The sequence below is a fragment of the Pseudophryne corroboree genome, chromosome 2 (assembly GCF_028390025.1).
Source record: "Pseudophryne corroboree isolate aPseCor3 chromosome 2, aPseCor3.hap2, whole genome shotgun sequence".
In the NCBI taxonomy this organism is placed as follows: domain Eukaryota; kingdom Metazoa; phylum Chordata; class Amphibia; order Anura; family Myobatrachidae; genus Pseudophryne; species Pseudophryne corroboree.
Genome location: NC_086445.1, coordinates 187,085,924 through 187,106,149, shown reverse-complemented (window position 1 = coordinate 187,106,149; position 20,226 = coordinate 187,085,924). Strand labels below are relative to the sequence as shown.

The 20,226-nt window shown below is 47.1% G+C and overlaps 1 protein-coding gene across 5 annotated transcripts in view; it reads left to right on the top strand.

Moving 5' to 3' along the window:
• Window positions 1-20,226, top strand: part of ATF7 (activating transcription factor 7) — a 218,173-nt gene that overhangs the window by 182,593 nt on the left and 15,354 nt on the right. For all 5 annotated transcript variants that reach the window (XM_063952152.1, XM_063952151.1, XM_063952154.1 and 2 more), the window contains exons 3-4: window positions 13,008-13,104; window positions 13,576-13,697. In XM_063952152.1, the coding sequence (XP_063808222.1) occupies window positions 13,008-13,104; window positions 13,576-13,697 (219 nt within the window). The remainder of the gene's footprint in view (window positions 1-13,007; window positions 13,105-13,575; window positions 13,698-20,226) is intronic.

Here is a 20,226-nt window from a genome sequence, read left to right as displayed (position 1 = left end):
CAATACATATCCTATTAGCCCCGATCCATTTTCACCCAATAAATACAGCCTGATATAGTGATGCATGACTGATGGTCATTATCGCAGTATCCAATTACAGGCCCTTTTAATTGCTGGAAAATGGATCCGCAATTGGATGACAACACATGACGGGGATTCAATTCCTAGCGACAGCAGATGATGCCCGACAGAGCTAATCAGTTGTAGGTCCGTTTAGGTGCGATCGGCTGCCGGCGCCAGCATTTTAGCTCGCACTCCCCGGAGGTGGTAAGCTGATATGCGTAAAAAGTTGTCAAAGTTGTCAGAGCTCTGGCGGCTGCTTTTCAGGGATTATGCTGTGCATGCCTGAGACACCCGAAGCATAAACCCTGATAAATGACGGCATTGGGGGCTAAGGACGCTGCCATCGAGGCTAATTGAATAGCCCCATTGCCCCCCCCCCCCCCCCTTTCCCCAATACCTGATTTAAAAAAATAAATCTGTTCTGCATACTACAGTGTCCCCTGCATTGTGGATATTATCCATGGTGCAGAGCATTTAAAAATCTGTTTTAATACTTCTCCTTTAAGCTTATCGTGCATCTATTCCAACAGCTCCACACATGTGGGATGACTCACCACACACTGCAAGACCCGTCATGTCTGTCCAAACCTAGGCACGCTCTTCTTTATACAAAAAAAATACCATTTGGTTCAAATTAACCTATATGCATGCTTTCAAGTAGCGTCTGAAACACATTTAGTGAAATGCAGTAGTTTTGCATTTCATTGTGTTACATGGTAAAACAAGCAATCTAATTAGTGGTTGGCAATAGTATACCAGCATTCAGAGGGTAAGTTAGAGAAAGTTTTACACACCCCAACATAGCATAGTTATTATGCACAGTAAAAAGGGTCGTAGTTTTCCTGTACCGGATCTTTATACTCTCCAGTGAATGCTCTGTGCATGGCATGACCTTGGATATATATAATCCATAGAGAGAGATTGTATATCTTGCATAGTGGGCTTCCTGTGCATACTGTATATCCAAACACTGTATCATTAATCGCATATGAAAACATAAGCTACATATATAGAATGTAAAATACACAACAGATGTATGTTTTGGGAAAAGGTAGAAAAATGATTTTTGTTACATGAAAACCCCATAAAAAGTACATACAGTAGGCAGCTGATCCAGAGCGGACCGTCTGTACACTTTGTTACCTGGTGGCAATTAGTGGATTATTTCTAACAGAGAAAATGCTTTGCTGACTCACAGCCATCCTGTCGGTAGTTGTGCGTTGCACAGTCCTGGTAAGTGGCTGAGTCATAACCAGTGATGCAGATAGTACCTCGTTTCTCCTCCAGAAAGTGCTCCCAGCTGTATAAGAATGGATGTAGTCACACGGCTTCTTCCAGTTACATGTGACTCATAGACGGGGACCTTGCATTTCTCTAACTAGGGCTCAGGTAAAGGACTGCATCGTCCTCATTATCTGACAGGGAGCACATGTGGCCTACAAAGTTTGCCAGGGAAATCTGAGTTCTATGTTGTCCTTCCTTAATCTGGCGCCTCGAACGATTATGGGGGGTAATTCAGACCTGATCGCTAGTGTGCGTTTTTTGCATCCCTGCGATCAGGTAGTCGCCGCCTACAGCGGGAGGGGGAATTCACTGTGCAGGTGTGCGATCGCATGTGCAGGAGAGCTGCACAAACAGGACTTACTCAGCCACTGCGATGATCGGAGCCGGAAATTACGTCACGAATCCTCCCACCAAACGCCGGTTCCCTCCTGCGTTTTTCCAGACTCTCCCTAGAAACTGTCAGTTGCCACCCACAAACGCCCTCTTCCTGTCAATCTTCTTGCCATCGCCGGTTCGATCAGATTTTTCGCACCATCCCGTCCTGGATATGACACTTGCAAAATAATTGTCAGAGAAATATTCAGCATTGTGAGTGACTGGTTGGGGGGGCACCGATATTTAACTTGCCTCTGGGCAACTGGGACAAACTTACACCACTGAACACATAATAGGGACAGTTCTGGAACCTTTGAAGGTAACTGGCAACCAGGGACAGCCGCACCTGTCATACTCCAGTATACTCCAGAGTTTTGACTATAAAAATTATCAGAATAATACAAAGATGCCAGTGATAAGTGCAAGGTGATAAACGCACCAGCCAATCAGCTCCAGTATGCAAATTGACAGGAGCTGATTGGCTAGTGTGTTTATCACCTTGCACTTATCACTGGCTTATCACTTCCTTATGCTATCTCCAGGCTTAATACATCTGTCCCACTGTGCACTGGATCCAATGGGTAAATAAGATTATACTAATGCACCTTTGCAAAATATCCACATGAACCATTGGGTTCCAGTATGTGTGTGTGTGTGTGTGTGTGTGTGTGTGTGTGTGTGTGTGTGTGTGTGTGTGTGTGTGTGTGTGTGTGTGTGTGTGTGTGTACATTTGACTTTGATACTAACCAGTGCCTCCCCAGACATTGACCTGACCGCATGTAAATAGTACTCAACAAGTGAAAGCAAATGTCCTCTTAAATGCCCCCATACTATCTATAATAGGTGCCGACTCTCATAGCAGATGTGTTTGGGGGGAGTTTGTACTTGTCAGAGGCAGTCACTCCCAGGACCACACTCCTCTACACAGTATAAATATATTTTGCTTTCAATGCTGCTTTCAAAACTGAAAGTAGCAGAAATGAATTGCATAATAGGAAATGGTTTTTGCTCTGTAGATGACCTATGGATCTGACTGGAACATAATAGTGAATGTTTTCCCTTTGCCCTTCCTTTGTTGCATCTGTCTCTCACATATACTATACCTACTGTATACCCAGTTCCCCCCCTCTGTGCCCCTCTCACGTATATTTTCCCATCTTTAAGTATATTTCTGCTGGATGGTAAAGTGTAATCCTCTGGAGAGTGTAGGGGACACACACACTTTTTTTTACCAGCTTACTACTTCACCACAAAACCACATTATCACATTTTACATATTTCTACAGCTCTACACATTATCCTGGTTTTCAGCTACTGTACTGTATGTCCTCGGGTAAGGTACTGTAGTTTTGAGTGACAAAGACAAAGATTACAGATACTGTTTAATCATTATCTGTCGCAGTTTTGTGTTATTTGCATTCACTAATCTAGCTTTGTGCGTTTTTACCAGACTAAAAGTTTCCTTTTATTTCCTGTGTGTGTAAAGGGGGGTACTCACGGAGAGATCCATGCTTAAAATCTAAGCAATCTGACTAGATTGCTTAGATTTTAAGAACAGATCACTCGTGTGTACCCCCTACAGCGATAGCGATGCGCAGCTATCGCTGGTGCTAGATTGGCCTGCATGTAGGCCAATCTAGCACGTTGCTCATTTCACCCGCTGGGTGAAATGAGCGGCCCCCGTCCTCCTCCGCATCACTCAGCACGCATCGCGCTGTGCTGAGCGGCGGGAGAGATGTGTGCTGAGCGGTTCGCTCAGCACACATCTCTCCCGTGTATATTGGCCTTAAGTGTAACGTGCACTGCTCTATAAGTACAATGGATTGAATAGGAGTGTGCACCCCTTCAGTATGGGTAATGCTGTTTCTTTTTTCTGCGCTTTAAAGCCTTTGGGAATGTAGAAAAAAAATGCAAATCCTGGATTGAAACTGTTTAAGAATTATTTCTAAAACAAAAATGCTGAATAAAGTCATTTTATAAAAACACAAAAATGCCAACAGAAATCGGATTTCAGAATGAATTTGTTCTCTTTGTTGGGGGGATTGGAGGCTTTATTAAGGTTGTATCAGTGGTGTGTAACCAGATCATTAGGCGACAGAAACACTTCTACACGCAAATTAAGGTATTGATTTAATTAGCTACAAATTGTTTGCGGCTGTAAGTGCAGCTATATGCCATACTTGCGACACCCCCAGACTTGTGGATTTTTCTACATCCAGTCCGGGGTGAGATCAGGCTGCAAGGAGGGAAGTTGATGTGCCGTTGGCGGCATTACCATGCCGTTACAACAGCAACTCGTGGCTAATTGAATTGACCCTTAAGGCCTCTCTTAGAATCAGCTATGATAGTCAACTATATAGTGAAAGGGAGGAAATCATGAGACCGCCTGTCGGGATTCCAGCGGTCACAATGCCGATGCCGGAATCCCAACAGTCAGTCTGTGAAATACCGCCGCCACAGCCTATTCTCCCTCTGTGGGTGTCCATGACACCCATAATGGGAGAATATAACCTGTGGCGAGCCACCATGCCCGCAAGCAGCTTACTAGTGCTCACCCTGCTGCCGGCATATTGGTGGCCGGGATGCCACTGTTGGTATCTTGACAGCTGGCATCCCGGCCGCCGGTAAATAGTATGTATTCCTAGTGAAATACTACTCAGAATAAAAATGTTATACAGATGTGTCCTCATACATCTTTACTACAGTCACACCAAACAGCCCCACTTGGCACGCCAGGTAGTGTGAGAATCTTTTACATTGAGAATCCCCCAGCGGCATCCGCAGTCACATTGAGAAATAAAACTTTATCGTCCATTGTATGCACAGTACCTGGCTGTCGGTGCCAAAGACAGTGCTGTGAATGGAGCAATGACAGCTGCAGCTGTCGGAACGGTCAGTGCCACTGACCATTCTTACACTGCCCTGCACATCGTGCACTATCCTTAAAGATAGCAGCGCCGATAATGACAGGGGCTCATAGCCCGGGATGCAGTCACTTTACCTCCAATCATAATCCCGACGGACTATATACCGACACCCATTGACCGATGGTCGAAATCCCGACAAGGTCTAAATACCGACACGGACTAAATACCGACATGTAAAATACCGACAAGGTCTAAATACCGACATGTAAAATGCCGACAGGTCGAAATACCGACACAAGTTTTTCATGATTTTTTTCATTAAAACCGACTTGTTCATACTTTACCGTCCCAGTGGACCTGGAGGGGGAATATAATAGTGTGCCGAGCGCAGCGAGGCACCGTGCCCGAAGCATGGCGAGCGGACGCGGTACACTTTATATGGTGTCCATGTTGATTTATGTCGACATACACACAAAAAAAACATCAAAAAATGCATGTCGGTATTTCGACCTGTCGGCATTTTACATGTCGGTATTTCGACCTTGTCGGTATTTTACATGTCGGTATTTAGTCCGTGTCGGTATTTAGACCTTGTCGGGATTTCGACCATCGGTCAATGGGTGTCGGTATATAGACCGTCGGGATTATGATTGGCGGGATTTCATACCGATCCCCATAGCCCCTATCACCTTGCACCCACCGCAGCTATAATACATGAGGGGAAGAGGTATCAGTGCACATAACGTGCACTGAAACCACTTCCCCCATATATATCGCCAGGTCATACATCTACCCCTGAGTCTCTGAATATGCTTACAAAGTGCTACAGTGTAGCGGCCGCACCTTTTTCCATGCCAAATTCCGTTGTGCTTCACACTCAGACTCAGTCACAACCAGATATACAGGACAAGTGTTACATATCAAATTAATCAGCATTGCGACTAAGATGCATTTTTGGCAAAAAAAAACGCCAACCATTGCAGGATTGCATGGGACCTGGCGGCTCACTCACGCCAGGCATCTCGCGCTGCATGGCGTATCAAGGCTAGATCCACATCTGTATAGTAAATCCCATAGAAATAATCCCTTATTTTCCTCTAAGCAATCCAGAGTATAGTTTTATGTGTTCATCCACACAAGTTGAGTGACAGAATTCTACATTCTATAGGTTTGGATTTCTGATTATTTCTTTGCATATATATTTATTCTACACCACAACTAGTGGCGGATTATGATGAGGAATAAGGGCCTACAACTCTCCGGGGGCCCAGAGCTCCTCATAGAGTAACTGACACCTGATGCCATTTTCCATGTATCTCTTACGTCCTAGAGGATGCTGGGGTCCATATTAGTACCATGGGGTATAGACGGGTCCACCAGGAGCCATTGGCACTTTAAGAGTTTAATAGTGTGGGCTGGCTCCTCCCTCTATGCCCCTCCTACCAGACTCAGTTTAGAAAATGTGCCCGGAGGAGCCGGTCACAGCTAGGGGAGCTCTACAGAGCTTATTTAGAAAAGTTTATTTTAGAGTTTGTTTTTTTACAGGGAGGCTGCTGGCAACAGCCTCCCTGAATCGAGGGACTGAGGGGGGAGCAGTGTCCGCTCTGCGGGGTCTTGAGCCACTGCCTCCGCTGACTGGACATTGAGTTCCAGAGGGGACAGATCGTGCCCCGCCACAGGGGAACGCTCACTCTGGCAGCCAGCCGCCACCCCCTCACTGTGCTGAAGTGTGGCGAGTTAGTCACTGTCCCCCCTTACAAGCGGGGGGTCAGTGTGAAGAAGACGGCTTAAGGGTGGGAGCGCGGTATTAACTGCGCTCCCGGACGGCTCAGCGGTACTGCAGTGCGGCACTGTGAGGGGCGCCCTGAGCCAACAAGGTACCCTACACTGACCATTTCCAGCCTGTCGGGGTCCACGGATCTCAGCCAGCACAAAATTCCTCAGGCCAGTATAATCTTCAAGAGCGGGAAGACAGCGCCATTGAAGGGGCGGAGCTTCTCCTCAGAGCGGACCCAGCAGCGTTCAGCGCCATTTTTCCTGCCTGCAATCACTTCTAGTGGATGTCGAGGTCCCTCCAGTGCAACTCCAGCTATCTGTACGGTACCAGGGGGTTGTAGAAGGGGAAGGGGGGGTAAGCTGTGTTATAGGCTGTGTCACCTATTAAGGGACACAGTCAGCGCAAGTTGGGGTCTCCCTATACCTTTAATAGCGCTGCATGTGGGTTGGCTCCAATCTCTGTGTCTCTCTGCCATTCTTGGGGAGGAACTCTGTCTAGTGAATACCCTGTGTGTTTGTGGGGTGTTTGGTGTGTGTGACAACATGTCTAGGGACACTGTTTCATGTGCTGCAGAGTTTTTGTCTTCCCAGGAAGACTCCATACCATGTAATCAGGATTGCACTGTTGTAGCGCAGATCCCGGCTAGAGAGCCAGAATGGTTAGTCTCTCTGAGGGGGACTATTTCTCGGATTTCTGACAGGGTTGCTAGGACTGAGCATGCCACTCAGATCCTACAATCCTCTGTGGTTGTGTGGTCTAATACTGCTTCCTCGGGATCCCCTGCGGTACATTCTCAAAAACGTGCGCTTGCATTGCTTACGCAGGATGACACGGGCACCGGCTCTGACACTGCAGATGGTGACGGGGATGTGTCGAGGGGGACAGCATCACTTGCTAGGGGGGTGCAGTTGATGATTGAAGCTGTGAGGGATATTTTACATATTTCTGACACAGCTCCTGAACAGGTGGAGGAGGCCTTCTTTACAGATAATAAGAAGCCCCCCCCCCCCCCCCCCTCACCTTCCCGGCATCCAAAGAATTAAACGCTATCTTTGAAAAAGCCTGGGAAACTCCGGAAAATAAATTTCAGATCCCTAAGAGAGTCTTGGTTGGTTTTCCCTTCCCAGAGGAAGATAGAAAGAAGTGGGAGTCTCCGCCGATAGTTGACGCCTCTGTCTCCAGGCTGTCACAACAGGTGGTTTTACCAGTCCCGGGATCTACCTCGTTGAAGGACCCGGCAGATGGCAAGGTGGATGCTACGCTAAAATCCATTTACACAGCTTCCGGGGCTAGATTACGGCCTACTATAGCCTGTGCTTGGATTGCAAAAGCTATTGCCAGGTGGTCTATCACTCTGCAGGAGGAATCGACTACGCTGGATAAAGGTGACGTTGATGTGTTTTTATGCCATATTCAGGATTCTGCAGAGTTCCTGGTGGATTCCATGAAGGTCCTGGGTTCCATGGCTGCGGGGATCTCCTCCATGTCCGTCTCGGCTCTCAGGGGTCTCTGGCTGCGCCAATGGTCTGCGGACGCGAAATCCAGGAAGAGCGTGGAGGGCCTACCCTATACTGGTCAGGCTCTCTTTGGGGAGGCGCTGGATGCGTGGATTGCCACGGCTACCACGGTTTAGTCTACTTTTCTCCCCTCAGCTGCGCCGGCTATGAAGAAGCCTTTTACACCAGCCATGTCACGGTCCTTTCGGCCCGCAAGGCCTAGAAACCTTTCAGGGAAGATGGTCGGATCAATAATCGCTTCTCCCAATAAACATCCTGGAACTCAGGGCCGTGTACAACGCCCTTCTGCAAGCAGCACACCTTCTGCAGGATCGGGCTGTTCAGGTGCAGTCGGACAACGTGACCACAGTGGCCTACATAAACCGACAAGGCGGAACAAAGAGCAGGGCTGCCATGTCAGAGGTGTCAAAAATCCTCCTCTGGGCAGAAAGGCACACGGTGGAGATGTCGGCAATCTTCATTCCGGGAGTAGACAACTGGGAAGCAGACTTCCTCAGCAGACACGATCTCCATCCAGGAGAGTGGGACCTCCATCCGGAGGTGTTCAAGGAGTTAACCGGTTGGTGGGGGGTTACTCACATAGACATGATGGCCTCCCGCCTCAACAAGAAGCTGCGGAGGTACTGTTCCAGGTCGAGAGACCCACAGGCAGTGGCGGTGGACGCACTGGTAACACCTTGGGTGTTCACGTCAGTGTATGTGTTCCCTCCACTTCCTCTGATACCAAAAGTTCTTCAACTGGTAAGAAGAACAAAGGTTCTGGCAATCCTCATTGTTCCAGACTGGCCAAGGAGGTCTTGGTACGCGGATCTACTGGATCTTCTGCTGGAAGATCCAAGGCCGTTGCCTCTTCGGGAGGACCTGCTACTGCAGGGGCCGTTCGCTTATCAAGACTTACCACGGCTATGTTTGAGGGCATGGCGGTTGAACGCCAGATCTTACCTCGGAAGGGTATCCCGAGTGAGGTCATTCCTACCCTGATACAGGCTAGGAAGGGGGTAACGTCTAAACATTACCATCGCATTTGGAAAAAATATGTTTCTTGGTGCGAGTCCAAGAAGTTTCCTGCGGTGGAGTTTCAACTTGGACGTTTTCTCCTTTTCCTGCAAGCAGGGGTGGATATGGGGTTGAGATTAGGCTCCATCAAGGTCCAGATCTCTGCTTTGTCCATCTTCTTCCAAAAACAATTGGCTGTCCTCCCTGAGGTACAGACCTTTTTGAAAGGGGTTCTGCACATCCAGCCTCCCTTTGTGGCGCCAACGGCACCCTGGGATCTTGATGTGGTGTTGCAGTTCCTGAGTTCGGTTTGGTTTGAGCCTCTGCTGGAGGCTGATCTCAAGTTTCTCACGTGGAATGCGGTCACCTTGTTGGCCTTGGCTTCTGCGCGATGCGTGTCGGAATTGGGGGCTATATTTTGTAAAAGCCCCTATCTGATCTTCCATGAAGACAGGGCGGAACTTAGGACTCGTCCACAGTTCCTGCCTAAGGTTGTATCGGCTTTCCATATCAACCAACCAATTGTGGTGCCAGTGGGTACTGACTCCTCAATTGCTTCAAAGGCCTTTGGATGTAGTGAGGACTTTGAAGATTTACGTGAAGAGGACGGCTCGTCATAGGAAAAGTGACTCTCTGTTTGTCCTCTATGATCCCAAGAAGATTGGGTGTCCTGCTTCTAAGCAGTCGATTTCACGCTGGATCAGGTTCACTATCCAGCATGCTTATTCCATGGCAGGATTGCCGTGTCCAAAATCTGTAAAGGCCCACTCTACTCGTAAAGTGGGCTCTTCCTGGGCGGCTGCCCGGGTTGTCTCTTTTGTACAACTCTGCCGAGCAGCTACTTGGTCTTGGTCGAACACGTTTGCCAAGTTTTACAAGTTCGATACTTTGGCCTCTGATGACCTCAAGTTTGGTCAAGCAGTGTTGCAGGAGCCTCCGCGCTCTCCCTCCTGTACTGGGAGCTTTGGTACATCCCCACGGTACTAATATGGACCCCAGCATCCTCTAGGACGTAAGAGAAAATAGGATTTTGGTTACCTACCGGTAAATCCTTTTCTCGTAGTCCGTAGAGGATGCTGGGCGCCAGCCCACCGCTCCGTCTTCCTGCATTGGTTTTATAGTTCAGTACTGCCTGGTTCCTAGGTAAGTTCTGCGTTATTTACTGTTTCAGCTGTTGCTGAGTTGTTCCGGCATGTTAGCCGGATTTGCCTGTTGTGTGAGCTGGTATGAATCTCGCCACTATCTGTGTAATTCCTTCTCTCAAAGTATGTCTTCTCCTCGGGCACAGTTTCTAGACTGAGTCTAGAGGGAGGAGCCAGCCCACACTATTAAACTCTTAAAGTGCCAATGGCTCCTGGTGGACCTGTCTATACCCCATGGTACTAATATGGACCCCAGCATCCTCTACGGACTACGAGAAAAGGATTTACCGGTAGGTAACCAAAATCCTATTATTACATCCCTTCCAGTTGCTGCCATGTACAAGTGTCCGTTCTATGACTGCTGACATTGATTGCTGACATATAGCTTCTAAACTACTGTCTGTAAATAATGTCCACTTTGTCCTTTTCGTTTTTTCCATTTCCTCCCTCACTTTTTCTGTGATTTGTACATGCATCAATCTGCCTCTCCTGTCTGTCTCCACCCCCACCACACACACATGCTATCCTTCAGCCCAGAGGAAATGGAGCAGCATGGCTGTGTGATTGTATGTGTGCAGTAATCCCAGCGCTCTCATGTTTCTGCAGGCTGTGCGTGCCAGGCCCGGACACAGCTTCCAGGGGCCTATTTTTCCTGAGGTTGTTTTGGCACAGAAAGCACGGGACATGAAGGGGTGCGGTGCCCTTTATTCACTTTCCTGGCTGCTGGAATGCAGTTCTCAGCTGTTTAAAGAACTCCCCTTACTCTTTTCAGCCCCCCTCCCCTCCCATTCTCCTCATTCACCATTATGACTCCCCAGACTATCTGTTCTTTATATAACTTTGCTTTCACTGTCTCATTGCTCATCTCTCCGCATCTACGTACAACAATGTGTGAACACGATTTAAATAAAAATATAGAATGGCGCTACGTAACCGCAATGCGTGCTTTATTAAGGCAGAATGTGCTGCTAATTGGAGATCGCTAGGAGCCTCCTGATTTGTATAAGGCAATTGCATAACCTAGCCAATGGCAAAGTTAGATATATGAATCTCAGTTTAAAATGTATGACGTGGGAGAGGGTACCCTCTTACTGCAGGTCAGTATATGCTGGCTTGTGTAGAGCGTGGATGAACATTCTATATTGAGATAAGTGGTATTACTTGGATTAGTGTACCTACTGCACTCGTATCTCCGAACATTTTAGTTTTGTCATTTGGAGCAGCACCTGAAAACTGCTTGTGGTTTGCCATGTTGCTGGCTTGATCGGTTCACATTAGGGAATGAAGCATCCATCAGGGCAATGTCTAACACAGAAGCGCTAGGTTACCCCCCAGCCAGACTTCCCTCTGTAAAAAATCCTGAGAATTTATGGGACATACCAACCGAGAGAAAAGCCCTGATGGCAGGACGGGTCGTGATGATCGGGACTATTCCATGTAATTTAATCTAGCATTATAATATGCCCCCTAACAGTCCAGGTGATAAGGATATACATATTTGAGCACAGAAAGTAAATTTAAAGTGACTGATGCACTAAGTCACCTGTCAGCATGGAGAACCTTACAGCCTGGATTGCGAGGGGGGTGGGAGGACAGAGTCTGCATTATAATATTCATAGGTCCTAGGCCCCTGCCAGTGTGGTGCTTGACAGTAAGTGACTCAAAGGCTACAAACAGGAGGCCCCCAGGTCTACAGCATGGCCATCTGCTAATGAAGAACAGGCAGTCTGGGTCCAGTTACAGGAAACCTTTACATTACAAATCAGACACACCCACCTGTCACATTCTATAGAACAGTGGTTCTCAAACTCGGTCCTCAGGACCCCACAAAGTACATGTTTTGCAGGTAACCCAGCAAGTGCACAGGTGTATTAATTACTCACTGACACATTTTAAAAGGTCTACAGGTGGAGCTAATTATTTCACTTGTGATTCTGTGAGGAGACCTGCAAAACATGCACTGTGTGGGGTCCTGAGGACCGAGTTTGAGAACCTGTGCTATAGAATATTACATAAAAACCTAACCAAATTTGAAACTTGCTTTTGTTGTTGGAATGCTTTAGTAAATTAAATCTTGCCTTCTGCAATGTTTGTTATATTTGTATGCAAAGCATAATAGGGAAGTGGTAGATTTATCAGCATTTAATTGGATTAAACATTCTCTGTAAAGCACTGCATAATGTGTTGGCACTATATGAATAAAGGTGTATTATAGTAATATATGTGTATTGTGTGTTATAATGCATAGCGTACATCTCCAAATTACAATCGCACAATAATATAAACAAAACCTTATTTGATAATGCACCCATGGATTTTTATGTGGCTATAAGAGTGTTGCTGGCAGGCTGCCAGCCTGTAGCTTGGTGCGTCACAGAGCAGAGTATATATAGCAGTACACACTGTGATGTGTGGTATTATGGAGCATTTGCTGGAATAACATCTGACGCTTGTACTAAATTAGAATATAAGTGTAACAGCAGGTGACTAGCCGTGCAGCTGGAATCGTTCCTTCAATACTGCCCAAGGTGATTCAGTACTGGCAGACACTTCCGTCCGCAGTCCAATTTGGCAGCAGTAGATCCCGTATTGGACGCTATGTTAAAACAATGTATATGGGTGGTCAAGTCTTTTCTTTTCCTTGTAGTACTTACTGCAAAGTGCAGATGTGGGGAATTGTGTATTTGAAAGAATAATCTCAGTACCCGCTACCTCGTATATACTGTATAATATTTAGCAACACAATCACCTGTTTGAATCCAAAAGTGTGTGCATCCATCATTAGGATAGAGATTAATCCAATCAATAACAGGAAAAAAATACAGCTGTTCAATTATAAAAATGTAAAAAAAAAAATAAGTTGTAAAGGAAAATGTAGAATTTATGTTTTCTCATTTGTGTTTAATGTTGATTGTTGCCACTATACAGTTGTTAGTTGTGGATGCAAGCAAATGGTTAATTTTGAATCCTCTTCTGTTTAATACAGCGTTTTACAAATGAAGATCATTTGGCCGTACACAAACACAAGCATGAGATGACTCTAAAGTTTGGGCCGGCAAGGACGGACTCTGTGATCATTCAAGGTAAATACACCTAGCAATTGCCTTCTCCAGATAGGTCAAAATAAATAAGTAACTGCTATTAACACTGTAATTCCGTTCATGTTACTTATATAAGAAAATGTTAATATTTACTGTTTCTTGTGTAACACAATTTTGTCTGGCTTCAGTCGGCTGCAGGTGACTGAGGCACTTTATGATCAGTGCAGTTTCAGTGGGCAGACTGAACCGATCTCAGCCGCTCCTGTTATTTGTCCCTATAGGTCTGAATGCAGCCACTGGATGCAGGAATTTCCTCCAGTCCATTTCATATATTTTAGGATGGTCATTTTTGTAATACATTTATTTTAAACAATCCCATTGTCCGGCAATATCTGCATGTGTGCAGATTTATTGGCCACTGGGAAGTGCAGAAAACCTTAGGTGTATGTTCTTAGGTCGCTGTATATGTCATTCCTGTGTTATAATTGTTACCTGTCGCTCCTGTGTACGTAGATCAAACCCCCACTCCAACACGCTTTCTGAAGAACTGTGAGGAAGTGGGTCTATTTAATGAGCTAGCCAGCTCTTTTGAACATGAATTCAAGAAAGGTGCTGAAGAAGATGAAGACAAAAAGGTAATGATGATAGGAGCTAAATAGATTTGTTTGGCAGAGTTTGCGTAGTGTACAGAATGTACATCTTTATGACTTTTGAAATGTCATATGAAAATTATCGCACAAGATTAAATGTACTAGAAATTGGGTATGGGTCAATTAGGTCGACCACACTTAGGTCGACCATTATTAGTCGACATGGAAAAGGTTCTACGTGTTTTCTCTTACGTCCTAGAGGATGCTGGGGACTCCGTAAGGACCATGGGGTATAGACGGGCTCCGCAGGAGACATGGGCACCTATAAAGAACTTTTAGTATTGGTGGGCACTGGCTCCTCCCTCTATGCCCCTCCTCCAGACCTCAGTTAGATCTTGTGCCCAAAGGAGATAGGGTGCATTACAGGGAGCTCTCCTGAGTTTTCTGTTTAAAAGAATTTTGTTAGGTTTTTTATTTTCAGGGAGCACTGCTGGCAACAGACTCCCTGCATCGTGGGACTGAGGAGAGAGAAGCAGACCTACTTAAATGATAGGATCTGCTTCTTAGGCTACTGGACACGATTAGCTCCTGGGGTTCGTCCCGGAGCCGCGCCGCCGTCCTTCTCGCAGAGCCGGAAGATAGAAGCCGGGTGAGTATGAGAAGAAGAGAAGACTTCAAGGCGGCAGAAGACTTCAGATCTTCATGAGGTAAGCGCGCAGCGGTAACGCTGCACGCCATTGCTCCCACACAACACACAAGGCACAGATGGGTGCAGGGCGCAGGGGGAGCGCCCTGGGCAGCAATAAACCTCGTTTTTGGCACAAATATATATATATATTAGGCTGCAGAAGCAGAAAATAGACGATCCCCCGCCATTTTTATGAAATTGAAGCGGGACCGAAGGCCGCCGCTGGAGGGGGCGGAGCTTGTTCCCTCAGCACTAACCAGCGCCATTTTCTCCACAGAAGCTGCAGAGAACGCTGGCTTCCCGGACTCCCCTGATGCGTTATCAGAGGGCTGAAAAAAAGAGGAGGGGCGGCACATTTCAAGCGCAGTGAGTGGGAATAACATTGGCATTATATATAAAAGCGCTATCTGGATTTTCCAGTGTCAGTTGGGCGCTGGGTGTGTACTGGCATTCTCTCTCTCTGTCTCTCCAAAGGGCCTGGTTGGGCAATTGTCCCCGTATAGTTATATCCCTGGGGGGGTCGGTACGTGCGTGTCGGCATGTCTGAAGCGGAAGGCTTATCAAAGGAGGAGGTGGAGGAGATGAGTGGTGTGTCCCCGTCGGTAGTGCCGACTCAGGAATGGATGGATATGTGGCATATGTTAAATGCAAGTGTAGTGTCATTGCATAAGAGACTAGACAAAGCAGAATCCAGGGAGACATCAGGGGGTCAATCCACGGATTGGACCGACTCACAGGGCCCGTCAGGGTCTCTAAAGCGTCCCTTGTCACAAATTGTGGACACAGATACCGACACGGACTCTGATTCCAGTGTCGACTATGATGATGCTAGATTGCACCCTAGGGTAGCAAAAACTATTCAGTATATGATTATTGCAATAAAAGATGTTTTGCATATCACAGACGACCCCTCTGTTCCCGACACGAGGGTGCGCATGTATAAGGAAAAGAAACCTGTGGTAAACTTTCCTCCATCTCATGAACTTAATGAGTTATTTGAAAAAGCTTGGGAATCTCCAGATAAGAGACTGCAGATTCCCAAAAGGGTTCTTATGGCGTACCCTTTCCCTACACAGGACAGGGCACGTTGGGAATCCTCGCCCATAGTGGACAAGGCTCTAACACGCCTGTCCAAGAAGGTGGTGCTGCCGTCTCCAGATACAGCGGCCCTCAAGGACCCTGCGGACCGCAGGCAGGAGACTACATTAAAGTCTATACACATACTGGTACTTTACTTAGACCCGCAATTGCGTCGGCATGGGTATGTAGTGCAGTTGCAGTTTGGATAGATACCCTGTCAGCTGACCTTGATACCCTAGACAGGGATAATATTTTGCTAACTTTAGCACATATTAAAGACGCAGTCTTATATGAGAGACGCTCAAAGAGACATTGGATTGTTGGGTTCTAGAGCCAATGCCATGGCTATTTCAGCGAGACGATCCTTATGGACCCGCCAATGGACGGGTGATGCGGATTCAAAAAAGCATATGGAGGTTTTACCCTGTAAGGGTGATGTGTTGTTTGGGGATGGGCTCGCGGACCTGGTTTCCACAGCTACCACAGGTAAATCTACCTTTTTACCTTTTGTTCCCCAACAGCAAAAGAAAACTCCACAGTATCAGATGCAGTCCTTTCGGTCGCAAAAGCCCAGAAGAGGTAGGGGCTCCTCCTTCCTTGCCAGAGGTAAGGGTAGAGGGAAAAGAACACCTGCCGTGGCGGGTTCCCAGGAACAGAAGTCCTCCCCGGCTTCTACAAAATCCACCGCATGACGCTGGGGCTCCCTTGCGGGAGTCCGCACCGGTGGGGGCATGTCTTCGACTCTTCAGCCAGGTCTGGGTTCGGTCAGACGTAGATCCTTGGGCAATGGAGATAGTTTCCCAAGGCTACAAGCTGGAATTCGAAGAGGTGCCCCCACGCCGATTTTTCAAGTCGGCCTTACCAGCTTCTACCCCAGAGCCAGAAGTAGTGTTAGCTGCAATTCAAACACTGTGTCAACGGCAAGTGATTATCGGGGTTCCCCTGAGCCAACAGGGAAAAGGGTACTATTCGACCCTCTTTGTGGTCCCGAAGCCGGATGGTTCGGTCAGGCCCATTTTAAATCTAAAATCCCTAAATCTGTACTTGAAACGTTTCAAATTCAAGATGGAATCACTCAGAGCTGTAATAGCCAGCCTGGAAGGGGGGGATTTTATGGTGTCACTGGACATAAAGGATGCTTACCTTCATGTCCCCATATATCCCGCTCATCAGGAGTACCTGAGATTCGCGGTACAGGATTCTCATTTCCAGTTTCAGACGTTGCCGTTTGGGCTGTCAACGGCCCCGAGGATTTTCACCAAGATAATGGCGGAGATGATGGTGAACCTGCGCAGGCAAGGAGTCGCAATTTTCCCATACTTGGACGATCTCCTGATAAAGGCGAGATCCAAAGATCAATTACTGAAGAACGTGTCTCTCTCTCTGAGAGTGCTCCAGCAACACGGTTGGATTCTCAATCTGCCAAAGTCGCAGTTGGTTCCAACAACTCGACTATCATTCCTAGGCATGATACTAGACACGGAACGAAAGAAGGTTTTTCTCCCGTTGGAAAAAGCCCAGGACCTCCAGAACATGGTCAGAGACCTGCTAAAGCCAAAAAGAGTGTCAGTTCATCAATGCACTCGAGTTCTGGGGAAAATGGTGGCAGCCTACGGGGCCATTCCCTTCGGCAGGTTCCATGCGAGGACATTTCAATGGGACCTTCTGGACAAGTGGTCCGGGTCCCATCTACAAATGCACAAGGAAATAACACTGTCCCCCAGGGCCAGGGTGTCTCTCCTATGGTGGCTGCAAAGTGCTCACCTTCTAGAGGGTCGCAGGTTTGGCATTCAGGACTGGGTTCTGGTGACCACGGACGCGAGCCTCCGAGGATGGGGAGCAGTCACCCAAGGAAGAAACTTTCAAGGACTATGGTCAAGCCAGGAGTCCTGTCTGCACATCAACGTGCTGGAATTAAGGGCCATATACAACGGCCTTCGACAAGCGGAGGGTTTTCTTCGCAACCTACCGGTTCTGATTCAATCAGACAATGTCACAGTCGTGGCTCATGTGAACCGCCAAGGCGGGACAAGGAGCAGAGTCGCAATGGCGGAAGCCACCAGGATTCTTCGCTGGGCGGAAAATCACGTAAGCGCTCTGTCAGCTGTCTTCATTCCGGGAGTGGACAACTGGGAAGCAGACTTCCTCAGCAGACACGATCTCCATCCAGGAGAGTGGGGACTTCATCAAGAAGTCTTTGCAGAGATAACGGGTCTCTGGGGAGTTCCTCAAATAGACATGATGGCGTCACGCCCCAACAAGAAGCTTCGGAGGTACTGTGCCAGGTCCCGGGACCCTCAGGCAATAGCTGTAGACGCTCTGGTAACGCCATGGGTGTTCCAGTCAGTCTATGTGTTTCCTCCTCTGCCTCTCATCACAAAGGTGTTGAGGATCATAAGGCTGAAAAGAGTACAGACAATACTCATTGTTCCAGACTGGCCTCGAAGGGCCTGGTACTCAGAACTTCAGGAGATGCTCGCAGAAGATCCTTGGCATCTTCCACTAAGGGAGGACCTGTTACAGCAGGGACCCTGCACGTTCCAAGACTTACCGCGGTTACGTTTGACGGCATGGCGGTTGAACGCCGGATCCTAGCTGAGAAGGGTATTCCGGAGGAGGTCATACCTACTCTAATAAAGGCTAGGAAGGAAGTGACGGCGAAACATTATCACCGTATCTGGAGGAAGTATGTATCTTGGTGTGAAGCCAAGAATGCTCCTACAGAAGATTTCCACCTGGGCCGTTTTCTCCACTTTCTACAGACAGGAGTGGATATGGGCCTGAAGTTAGGCTCTGTTAAGGTACAGATTTCGGCCTTATCGATATTCTTTCAGAAGGAATTGGCTTCTCTTCCAGAAGTCCAGACTTTTGTGAAGGGAGTGCTACACATCCAGCCTCCTTTTGTGGCCCCAGTAGCGCCATGGGACCTGAACGTGGTGTTACAGTTCCTTAAGTCACACTGGTTTGAACCCCTTAAAACGGTTGAGTTGAAATTTCTCACCTGGAAGGTGGTCATGTTATTGGCTTTAGCTTCGGCAAGGCGGGTGTCTGAATTGGCGGCATTGTCTCACAAGAGCCCCTACTTGATTTTTCATGTGGATAGAGCAGAATTGAGGACTCGTCCTCATTTTTTACCTATGGTGGTGTCTTCATTTCATATGAACCAACCTATTGTGGTGCCTGTGGCTACGAGTGCCTTGGAGGATTCCATGTCCCTGGATGTAGTCAGGGCCTTAAACATTTATGTAGCCAGGACGGCTAGAATTAGGAAAACAGAGGCTCTGTTTGTCCTGTATGCAGCCAACAAGATTGGCGCGCCTGCTTCAAAGCAGACTATTGCTCGCTGGATCTGTAACACGATTCAGCAGGCTTATGTTACGGCTGGATTGACGTTACCACATTCAGTAAAGGCCCATTCCACTAGGAAGGTGGGCTCTTCCTGGGCAGCTGCCCGAGGCGTCTCGGCATTACAGCTTTGCCGAGCGGCGACTTGGTCGGGTTCAAACACTTTTGCTAAATTCTACAAGTTTGATACCCTGGCTGATGAGGACCTAGCATTTGCTCAGCCGGTGCACCAGAGTCATCCGCACTCTCCCGCCCGATTGGGAGCTTTGGTATAAACCCCATGGTCCTTACGGAGTCCCCAGCATCCTCTAGGACGTAAGAGAAAATAAGATTTTAATCCTACCGGTAAATCTTTTTCTCCTAGTCCGTAGAGGATGCTGGGCGCCCGTCCCAGTGCGGAAGATCTGCGAGACTTGTATATAGTTATTGCTTACATAAGGGTTATGTTACAGTTGGAATCGGTCTTGGACCGATGCTGTTGTTCATACTGTTAACTGGTTTTGGGTATTCCAGGTTATATGGTATGATTGGTGTGGACTGGTATGAATCTTACCCTTAGATTAACAAAATCCTTTCCTCATATTGTCCATCTCCTCTGGGCACAGTTCTCTAACTGAGGTCTGGAGGAGGGGCATAGAGGGAGGAGCCAGTGCACACCCATACTAAAAGTTCTTTATAGGTGCCCATGTCTCCTGCGGAGCCCGTCTATACCCCATGGTCCTTACCGAGTCCCCAGCATCCTCTACGGACTAGGAGAAAAAGATTTACCGGTAGGTTTAAAATCTTATTTTTTTACTTTTTTTTTTATGTGACTTTCTTCGTAAAGTGACGAGGAACCCCAATTAGTGCACCGTGTCCCCTTGCATGGATTGCTTTGCTTCGGGCAAGGTGCCTCGCTCCGCTACTGCTGAACTCTGCAAAGGTTACTATTCCCAATCGTAGTCAACGTGGATCGTAAAGTATGAAAAAGTTCAAAAAATGGGGAAAAAAGTGAAAAACTCATGTTGACCTTTTTCCATGTCGCCCTAATTACCATGTTGACCTAGTGACCATGTCGACCTAATGCATGTCGACCAATAGTGGTCGACCTAATGACCGTATCCCCTAGAAATGTGCAAAGAAAACAGGTTAGTGATGAAGCGTATTCTTTAGAGACAACTAAAACAAACCACCAGGTCGGCGCACAATAACAATGGTGTTGATAAAAAACAATTTATTAACATAAAAACAATAACAGACTTACTTAAAGACCACAACAATTCTCAAAGCATGAAACTGAGGTATTATAAGCCTCTAAGATTAAATAGATGCATACATATATAGTGTATTAATGTGTGAAAGGGACGCTGAAATATATGGAGAGAGCCACTCTCTGTTGGATAGAATTAGTCTCTCAAAATAATTCCATATCTCACAGTTCAAATGGGAATAAATCCTCCAAATGATATAATTAACGTCTAT